Genomic DNA, 11,169 nt, shown 5'->3' on the forward strand with positions numbered 1-11,169 from the left:
TCAGGTACATTGGTGTTCACATCTTGCAGGATCTGTCCTGGTCCCGCCATACCAACTCCCTGGCAAAGAAGGCACGTCAGCGTCTTTACCACCTCAGACGCCTAAGAGACTTCAGACTGCCCTCCAAGGTACTGCGGAACTTCTACATCTGCACTATCGAGAGCATCCTCACGGGGAACATCACAGTCTGGTTTGGGAACAGCACCAAGCAGGACAGACAAGCACTCCAAAGGGTAGTGCGTTCAGCAGAGTGCATCACTCAAACGGAACTTCCTGACCTGCAGACCATCTACTACAAGCGGTGCCAGACCAAGGCCAGGAGGATTGTGAAGGACCCCACCCATCCCAACAATAGGCTCTTCTCTCTGTTGAGGTCAGGGAATAATTTCAATAATTACCACCAATTCAATTACCACCATGTAACATAAAAACTGTAAATATGTCTTTTTACAAAATGGATCTGTACATTGTGTACATACATATATACACAACCATATACATTGTACATTGTGTATATAAACATAATATACATATATTGTACATACATTGTTAATATATTTTTGTACATATATAGAATATATATTCCTCTGTGCACCCCTGTTTTTCTTTTTCCTCAGTTTGGACAGAGCACTCTCAACCATTTCACTGCGAGTTATACTGTGTATGACTATGTATGTGACAAATAAACCAAACTTGAAACTTGAAACTTGAATATGTATGTTGCACAGATGAATATGCATTTCCTTGTTCAACTGAGGAAATAATGAAAAAGTAAATATTTGTGGCACTATGAACAAAAGCAATCTATGACTAACTTGCTCAAACATGTTTGCTGCATTTAACCAGGGGCAAAACGTTGGGGATTTTGTTTAGCCAGGTGCTCAGAGGAACTTGCTAACCCTCCTTTAAGAGAGCATTGTCCAAGTCTCCAAGTCAATTACTGCTCACACAGCACATCTGAGTCTTCCTCTACCGGTGAGCCTGTAATTGACTTGATACTCTTAACTTTCATGGAAGAAGAGTTTCAGTATCCCAAATCACGGATACCAGAGTTCCAGTATCCCAATTTAGGGATACCTGTTTTCACTTTTTTTTTTTACCATCAGCACCAATGTCATGGACATGCACACACACACACACACACACACACACACACACACACACACACACACACACACACACTATGTTATGAAAAGATTTAATTTGTGTGAAGCTCTGCGTTGAGGATACGGTCCAACCTAGTGTACAATGTACAATATACAATGATTCTAGTAGAATGCTGTGCTCTTTAAATATCCTGTGGACATGAAACACTATCTGTTCTATGTATTTGAGTCTTCATTTTCTCATGAAGAACAGTGCTATTTTTTTTTTTTTCAAAACTAGAAAAAATTCTAATATGGAAAAAAGAAAGACATTTTGAATTATATTCTTTCCTTCTCTGTAGCTTTTGCGATTTTAACATGGAAGGAGGGGAGCTTTGTGCATAAAATAGCTCTTATGGAGTAATGACTGCACAGCTTCCCAAATTAGGAAGGATCTCTGGATGTCCTGGTGTGAAATTTGTGCATTTAGGATAAAGCATGCAGGATAAAGACAACACTCCAGCAACAGCGAGAGACCGGAGGAGGGCGTGATTCAGGTTACAGGTCTCTGATAATCTCTCCTCAACATGGCCCAACAGTCCACTAACACCAGTGCAGTGTGGCTGAAGTTACTTCTGCAGCCAGTTATATTTTGCTTTTGTTCTTTGCAAAAACCTGCTAGAGAGCCCATGAGAAAAGGCGTTGGCATGAGTGCAGAAGCAACACTGGTGCACATCCAAGTTGACAAATAGTAGTTATGTTATGTTCTAATATTGTAAAATATAATATTTGAAATTATATAATATAATTATATAATGTAATATAATAATATTTTAAATTATTATAATTTGCAATAAGTTTAAAACAAGTAAAGCTGAAAATATTAAAATGCTGGCCAGGCAAAATATGAAAGAAAAGAACATTCCTTTTTCTAGATGGTGATATCCCAAAAGGGAGTCTTGTAGCTTCTTAAAATTATCATTAGATTCCTGTAATTAGATTCCACTCCATGGGAAATCTCTGAAATACTGCAGTGTCATTAAGAGGCGGGGTGATCTCTGTGAAAGTCCACCTTCCCAGACCTCAGAGCGGCTAGCTGGCGTGGACCAGATGGACGATCAATAATGGGTTTGTAGGTATAATTCCTTAAGAGTGAGTCTGTTGGTCAATTTGATCAAAGTGTAATTTTATTATCTGTGTCAGATTAAAACGGTTCTTGCTGTTTTAAGATTGAATGAAGACTGATGGACCCAAAAACAACCTGGAAGTTACTGACTGGAGAGAACTGCTAGCCATGGTGAACATTTTCATATAAATCCCTCCACTGTTTAAATTACCTTCCAGTCGGTGTTTGGGACTCAGTTTCCTTTTTTATGTTTGGGTTAAAATTAGGAAAATTCGTTTTCCTGTTTCGGTAAACGGTGCCGATCTTTGGTTTCATGGATTTGGAGAGTCAAGGTACACTGAGATGTTGGTGATGTTGTCCTGCTGCTCTCATGTGTTCTCCCATTTGTTGGTGGTAAATCGGAGGGATTTAGGGATTTAGAAGCTTCGGGAAACCCTTCTTCCTGCGTCACCTTCTGCCTCTTCCCCTTTTCAGGACGCTGTTAGAGCTATTTCTGCCAGCGTCTCTTCTGCACGCTATTAATCACACGAACCTGTCCAGTGCATTCTAAACAGAGTCAACTGTCTGTGTTTCCCTACCTCCATGTGCCAGTGGCCCTCCAGCTGGGCCTGGCAGGCTCGTCTGCGTGTGCCGAACTGTAGATGGGTGTCATGAAGACTTTAGCAAACACTTTCCTCTGCACTCCTGCTAGACTGTGTTTAGATGTTTCCTGCAGAATCTGGTTAGAACAGTTCATCTTTTCTCACTGAATCTGAATATTCTGGCTAATGATCATGTAGTTGTATATTTCATGGAGCTTATTAAAAAAGCATCTTCATTAATTTTATGTTATTAATTTGACATGCTGAGTTGTCCAGAGGAGGATCATTTCCTACTCGGACCTTTGGTTCCTCTGAAGGGTCCTTCCTGTAGGTTTTAGGGAGGTTTTCCTTGCTACTGTCACCTTTGGTTTCCTCATTAGGGACCTGGACTGGGATTCTCTGTAAAGCTGATTTCTGTAAAGCTGCTTTGTGTCAACATCTGTTGTAAAAAGTGCTGTACAAATACGTTTGAAGTGAACTGAATTGACCAGAGAGAACTCCCCACCCTGTCAAAGATTAATTTTATTAGCTGGTTAAAGTGATGCAGTCCTTGATGTTTTAAGATCGACTGAAAAACAATGTAGCAGGTTTGGGTGAAAATTGATGTTTTTGACCTCAGAGAACTGCCGAATGGATCATTTTAACTGGAGGTAAACCATGTCCTGAATCAAGTGACTCTTCTTATTAACTATATTGTCAGTAAAGACATACTGTCCATGGAGAAAACAAAAGCCCTCAGTCTCTGCTATGACACAAGCCTTCATAGAGATCTGTTGTGGTCTTTTGAGCAGCATGTCACTAAAGGACAAAGAATATTTTTTATTACAGATGAGTGAATGTTAGTTCGCTTCCTATGGAGCACTGTTGGGGAACATTGATCAGCAGTTGGCGTCACTGACAGGGGAAAAAATATCTTAATACGTGTTTGCTCTCTTTGTTGTAAGGGGGATAAGGGGACACTTTCACTAGGATGCTGTTCTCATTTAAACAAAAGAGTTTTGAAAGAAAGTTTTGTCCGAGCATCATTAGTGGAGGCCTCCCTCTGTGGTCACACCGTGGCCGCTGTTTAGAGCAATTACTCCAGCCAAGAGCGACTGTCAATCATTCTTAAAGGGGAAGGATTCCAATTAATAAACCTCTTAAGTCTTTTCCTTTTCCACGTCCATTCTCTGCTCCTCAGGGGCCAGCGCGCACGGTGCCGCGGTGGCTCGGCCCTAAGATTCGCGACCCCCATGCGCCTGACGGACGGGACATTTCTGCCTGCTTCACAGGTGGGTTTAGGCTGGTTAAAGTTTCATTGACAGGCAGCAACGGTCGAGGAAAGAGCCGCCTAAACCCGAAGATAAGAGACAGAGGCCAGAGGAGACGAGAGCTGCAAGACGTGAACCAGAAAGGTATGTGAAGTACTTTCCTTTTTATCTTTATATCCTTCTATGTAATGGCTTACAGTATTTTCTTTTAAATTACAAAAAGTGTACCTGTGCAGTAAAAAAACATAATTGGAAAAATTTAGATGTAAACTGATCTGAACTACAAACTCTTGTTGATCAGTATAGAAACTTTTTCATATTGACTAACGGTGCTCTGTACAGGCATGGCAGGATACAGGTTTGTGTTGGACACACATGCAGTTACAGTAATCACACAGAGGCTTGCATGTAATGTACTCTGAAAATTGGTGTCAAGACATATCATTCATATAATAATATAATTCACATTTAGTCTTGTTACCAAGTGAAAATTCAGTTTGACTGGTTCACTGAAAGCAAGGTGTGGTGGATATAACTCAAATATCTGCACAAAGTTTAATAGATAGTTTAAATCACACAGAATTTTCCTCGTTGACTACAAATATCAATGACGATTTTACAAAATATATTAGTTCCATGTAGACCTGTCATAGATTTGTTGACTTGATCTAGGATCAATATGCTCAAAAAATGCTTGGGGTGAAAAATGAGTGATAATACCTGGGTTATATGTAATTTAAAAAATGCCAGCCACAAGGCCAAACTTTGAGTCCTATTGTGCCCATACATAATAGACCCTCAGTGTAGCGCATGAGCTCGCCATAAAAGACAAAAAAAGGGAAAACACCATCTACCAGTTGTCTTTCACAGAAACCGGTGAAGCATGTAAATTGAGGAGGGTCAGAGCTGTCTGTTTTGATTTAACGGAAGATTTGGGGAATGGATTACACCAGCAGTTACACTTAGGAGGGGAGGGATAGAGCAGAGCTCACTTCATTGTTTACCAAATCAATAATATCTTAGACCAAAGAAAGTTCAAAAATAGCTCTTGTTATTTAAGTCAAAAGTCAGCAGAAGATACTACTCATAACGTTATACGTAATTAAGCATAGAAGTGCATTTTACAGATTTTTAAACACCGCCGGTGTCATCTCTGATAAATGATTATAGAATCAAAAATATTTAATATCTTGAATGACTAAAACTGTATTGTATGCACAACTAGAATGACAACTCAAGCACAGAGACAACAGTCCGAGACATGGTTGTGTTAACTTGGAATTTGTGGCTCACCTCATGTCATAACAGATTAACATTACTTCATCAATTCATTCATTCATCTTTCTCTTTTCAAAACAGGACACTAAAGACTTAAGACTTGTGACGATGATTCCAATCTAGCTACCCTTTTTCGACCAATCACATTCTTCATTCCCTGAATCTGATTGGATCATTCTTAAAATAATCCCAGTCTGAACATAGCCTCATCTCTGCCGTTCTGAGGGCCCGTGCATGAAGAGGGCCTCGAATGCATTTGTCGCTGGATACCATAAACATGGCAGACGATAGCTGCCTCTCAGAAGACAACTACCACGACCTGGGTAAAGGGAGTGGCGCGGGGGTTGGAGGTCACGTCCACAGCATTGACATCATTCTGGGCTTCAGTAAGGAGCAGGACCTCTTGATCAACCCTGTGGCACCTGGGCGGAGCCATAAAGTGGATGAAGAGGAGCCGGGGGAGCAGGGAAAGCAGGTGACCTCTGACCCTTACGATCACCTGCCAAGCCAGTCTGACAGCTCACAGCAGCGGTCCTATCCTGGTGAGTATACTCCACCCTTTAGTCCATCTATAGTTTAATTAGGAACACTTCAGTACCATTACCTTAATAAACTCATCGTTCAAAAACAAAACAAAACAAAACAAAAAAAAACGTGAAAGCATCAAAGCTGAGAAAAATCCAAATGAATTATAAACTGCTATTTTAGAGTTCGGTCTTGTTTTGATATGCCTTATTTCTTTAGGCTCTGCAAAACAATAAAGTAAAAGAAAAACTTTCTTGTTAACATGATCATTTCTTCAGACATGACAAAGCATCACATTACATTGCAATTCTCATTCAAAATGCAATTATTCAATCAAATTACAGCAGTCAGTTGGGGGTTTTTTTGGGGGGGGGTTTTTTGAGCCCAAGATTACACTCCCCACTGAGTTACGTACTCCTTAGGAGGAGGCTGGCTAGATTATAACGCTGTGCGGAAGATAACAGGGTTTTAGAGGCCCGCTTTTAGAGATTTTACAGAGCATTTTACAAATCCTAGCTGATGTTTAATTTAGACATGGGATAGTCTACAAAAAGGATGAACATTAGCAGAAAGCGATCACTCTTTGCATTTGTTTCTTAAACATAATGCGTGTTTTTGTCTATGACAGCACGAGACAATGCGCACACAAATGTAACGGGATGCCTGTAGATTTCATCAGAGATAAGCATGCTGCTTCAATATAGGAAAAAAATATATCAATTAAGATTTTTGTCCAAATTGTTAGTATAGCACTAAGAGCAGGTCATTGACAAATTTAGCAGTCCAGATAATGTTTAGCAGTAAAAACAACATATTTCTTCAAAAGAATGGCATAGTATGCTTCATGTTGCAAGATTATACTCAATATAGCATCAATATAGCATTGCCACGATCAAACTATAAAAGCTATGAGGAAATCTAACATTATTTACCCATTATTAAATAATGATGAGCTTTTGATAAAATTGTCTTCTGCATATCTATGGGTCATCTACCCATTTTCCATTTCCTCAACACAAAATCAAAAATGTAAAACATGCACAGAACCAAATGAATAAAAACACATGCCTCCTGCAATCCCAGAGCTGACCGTGTTAACACTCACACCTGCCATTAGCAACAACTGCTCCTTGAGTCGAACTGGTTGGCTCCCGCTCCAGTGTGCGTCTTTCTCCGCCCTTTACGTGTTCTTCTAAAATGAAAATCCATGGTTTGGCCAAGCCGACCCACCCTCACGGAGACAAAGATGCCAAAGGAGGTTTTAAAGCAGCTGGATTAAGCAGCCATATGAGGCTACACGAGGGTTAGCAGCTTTAACAGGCGTCATCTGTTTGTGTGTTGGAGGATTACTGACAGGACCTGCAGAGAGAGGAAGGTGTGATGTTAGGCCATATTTTGAATAAAACTGGATGATCACACAATCTGTACAGGGTTTTCAATACAGACAGTGCATTAATATAGTCATCATGGCCTTAAGGTAATCTTACCATAATGAGAATTTCATTCCACTGGAGAAGTTCAGGGTCTGTCTTGATGCAGCAAATTTTGTTATCATGCTGTTTGATTTAAATCTATAAATTACTGCTTGCAAATTTACAATAGCCAGATCCTGTAGTGCAAAGAATGGATCTGATGACTTGCTTGGTCTCCTGCTTTTATGGTCATATGGTCAAATTTCTTTTGATGAAACCTTGTTTAATAACATAGATACAGGGTCTTATACTGCCACCAAAATAAAAAAATTTCTAAATAATAGTCTGCCTATTACAGCCTACAGATATGCCACCTTATTTTTAAAAAAACTGGCTGGAATAATCATTCAGTAGATACTATAATCACCGTTCCTTCTTGTTTCTATTAAAGATCTCAGGAGAGATCAGACCTGGTGAGAGAAGATCTTGTCAGAACCAGAAAGATCTCATCAGCATAAGACTTATTTATCCATATATTTCTCTCTACAGACACAGGACTCTTCGCCACTGCTAAGTGCGAAGGGGATCATCACCAAGGTGGTGTGGAGAGTGACAGCAGGTCTTCTGAACCTCCCGACGAAGACCAACCCAAAAAGAAACACCGGCGCAACCGAACTACCTTCACCACCTACCAGCTGCATGAGCTAGAACGCGCCTTCGAGAAGTCCCACTACCCCGATGTTTACAGTCGGGAGGAGCTCGCCATGAAAGTCAATCTTCCAGAAGTGCGAGTCCAGGTAGCCTAAGCATCATGTGTTGTCAGGGACAAGCAGGTGTGGTTAATGCCATTCCTTTGTTGGATTAAGGTACAAGTTAACTTCACGCCATTGTTGACATAGGTTTCTCTGTGTGTGGTTTAGGTTTAACAGATCCAGTTGCACGTAGTAATGGTGTTAAACTGAAGGGGTAAATTTGCTAAGCGTAAGGCTTGTGGATAGTGTAGATGGTTAAGTTCTGTCATAGGAGCTTTGTTTAATTGACAGTATAATGCGCATTTAACACCCTAGCGTTAAACTTAGCGCATGCTTTCGAGCCAAAATCTTCACTACTCCTTTGCGGATCCTTTCTAGGTTTGGTTCCAGAACCGCCGCGCAAAATGGCGGCGTCAGGAGAAGATGGACACCAGCAGCACGAAGCTCCATGACTCGCCCGTGCTGGCCTTCCACCGGCCTGCCGCGCCAGCCAACGCGGGCCCCATGTGCAGTCCATTCCCCCTAGACCCTTGGCTCTCCTCCCCCCTCTCCAACAGCACACCCATGCCCAGCGTCCCTGGCTTTATGGGCACAGGCCAAAGCCTGCAGCCTGCCTACGCCAGCCACACAGGGTTCCTCAGCTCATCTCCGGGCATGGTGCAGAGCATGCAACCCATGCCTCCTCCGACGTACCAGTGCCCACCACCCTTCAACGACAAGTATCCTCTGGAGGACATGGAACGCTCTACCAGCATTGCAGCTCTCAGGATGAAAGCCAAGGAGCACGTCCAGTCCATGGACAATACCTGGCAACCTATGTGATGGCAAAAACTGGATTTTACAGTTGAGTGAATACTGGAATTTGGGAACATTGCAGAGTTTCACAGAACCTGTTAGGACTTTGTGTGGACGGCAAATATATCTGACCTTATCAGTACCATATGTGAAAATTCAACTTCATTCTGGACCCGTGGACATCAAATGCCCAGAGAAAAAAACTGTCTATTGCACATCTTGATTACACTGTTGTTATCTGTGGCTCTTCAGTGCTACCTTACATTGTTAGAGTAGCAATATTTTGGCATGGATTGATTTGTATTCACTGTGTAATGTCTTTAAATATCCTAAGCAAAATAGACTGTATCTTCAAACATTATAATAACCCTAACTATTTCATGCATCAGGTGTCTGGTTTCAAAGCAGTAGCCTTTCATACTCTGTACACTCATGCACACACATGAACTTTCTAAGAAATGAGGAATTCTGGACCCTAGCCAGGAATTTCTGGGAAGCCTACAGCTATGAAGTCACTGAGCTCCTTAAGATCTTTGGGTGCTGCCAGGAATCTCGACCAGTTAGATGGAGGCAGCTAAGGGAATTAGGTATCAGGCCTGGCATGTACACTAAATTAGACTTACCACCTAATTAACAGCTTTTATACAGGTTAATGCTTGCTCCATGTTCACCATCAGGTGCCCTTTTTAGTTAGTGTCCAGCATATTTCTGACACAGTCATATCATTACTCCTGTGCAGACAACATGCCATATTTGTCAAGTACTGATAGTTCGTCCTCTTAGACAGCGTGTGAGAGGATGCCACTGTGAATCAGACCAGGGACCACTGTGTTATATCACAGAACACGGATTTCTTAAAGTAACATTCTTTCTTATTGTGCAACATGCACAGTATTGCCTTCAGCTAGAGCTTTTAGGTTTTGTAGGCATTAGAAAATACCCCATGTTGTGATTGGCACTGCATACAGTACGAAGTTGTGAGATTCATTTTTATTCTGAAAGAAACGTAGAAACAGAATAAACGTCCACGGCTGGGGCCAAATCCATCCAACCACTGCAGGTCAGGACATGGTTAGTCTAGGGCAGTGGTAGCTCAGTGGAAAACGGACTCAACTGGTAATTGGAAGGTTTCCAGTTCAAGCCCCACCACATTGCCACTGTTGGGCCCCTGAGCGAGACCCTTAACCATTGCGTTCAGTCATAATTGTAAGTTGCTTTGGAAAAAAGCGCCAGCTAAATACCATAAATGTAATACCATGAGGTATAGAGATACATATCAATGCTAAATCGAGAAGGTTTTGATTCTGCAGTTTACATTTTAAGATGTGATTAGTGACTGTTTTGTCAGTTTCACCAAGATTCCTCTTTTTGTAGCGACGAGTATGTCTGCTGCCAGTGCTTGCCAACGGGCATGAGGTCAGTATTTGATTGTGTAGCTGTCATAGCGAGTGCATGTGGAGACGCAGACGGAGAGCCCCTTAGTGTCACCCACTCCCCCCGGTGTTCATTCATTACTCAGTATTATTGATTGGCCCCTTTTTGTCAGAACAAAGTCTAAACGAATAAACATTACTCCTCTGTATCAGCTACGACACTTCACATGTAAAAGTGTGCAAGTTTGACTAGTGACAAATGAGCAGAGTCTTATTGGTGTCCCTCTAGTAGGGATTAAACATAATATCTGGGTGATACTATGAATTATTTGATTATGACTATGATTATTTTGAGTAAGTAGATGTACTCAAAGGAGAAAGATGCTCAAAGAGGCCATGACCCACATGAGGGAAGCAACTATTACCATATTAACTATATCACAACAGAGTTAATATAATTCCAAACTGCAAACACAATTATTGCTTTTTATACAGTCATTTGTAATCTGGCTCATTAAATTTACACGATGCAAAAAAAATTATTATAAGGTAGTTATTTCTTTTATTTAATCATTTATCATTTATAATATTTTTTTTTGTGTTGATATGTATACACAACCCTGGCCAATTATGTTTTTATAATTGAATGCATCTTTCCACAAATGCACACTTTGTGGTTTCTATGCAAACAATGAAGCAAAGAAAAAGCCAAATATTATCAATTTTATTAACTGTTTAAATGTGGAAATTTAGACATTATTGCATTAGATGTGTATAATTTATACTGACCCTTAAACATTTTTGTTAATTATAATTATATCGGTCATTTGTCAAATTCTGTGTTTAAACATATTTTAGAGATAAATTAAAATTTTTTGCATGCATAATCACGATAAAGATAGTATTAACTATCTTTCATTCAAGTAATAACTGGAAAACTTCATTCTTAATTATAGGTATATAGCACAAGCAGAGTAGAAATCTTGCTCTAG

General features: G+C 40.5%; 1 protein-coding gene across 1 annotated transcript; it reads left to right on the top strand.

Annotated features, from left to right (window-relative positions):
• The first annotated feature begins 5,179 nt into the window (after positions 1-5,179).
• On the top strand, positions 5,180-8,831 carry rx2 (retinal homeobox gene 2). Its single transcript, XM_027023800.2, has 3 exons — positions 5,180-5,862; positions 7,807-8,054; positions 8,388-8,831. The coding sequence occupies exons 1-3, from the start codon at positions 5,571-5,573 to the stop codon at positions 8,829-8,831; spliced, it is 984 nt and encodes a 327-aa protein (XP_026879601.2). The 5' UTR covers positions 5,180-5,570.
• Positions 8,832-11,169: the final 2,338 nt, after the last annotated feature.

The sequence above is a fragment of the Electrophorus electricus genome, chromosome 7, assembly GCF_013358815.1.
Source record: "Electrophorus electricus isolate fEleEle1 chromosome 7, fEleEle1.pri, whole genome shotgun sequence".
Classification (NCBI taxonomy): Eukaryota; Metazoa; Chordata; class Actinopteri; order Gymnotiformes; family Gymnotidae; genus Electrophorus; species Electrophorus electricus.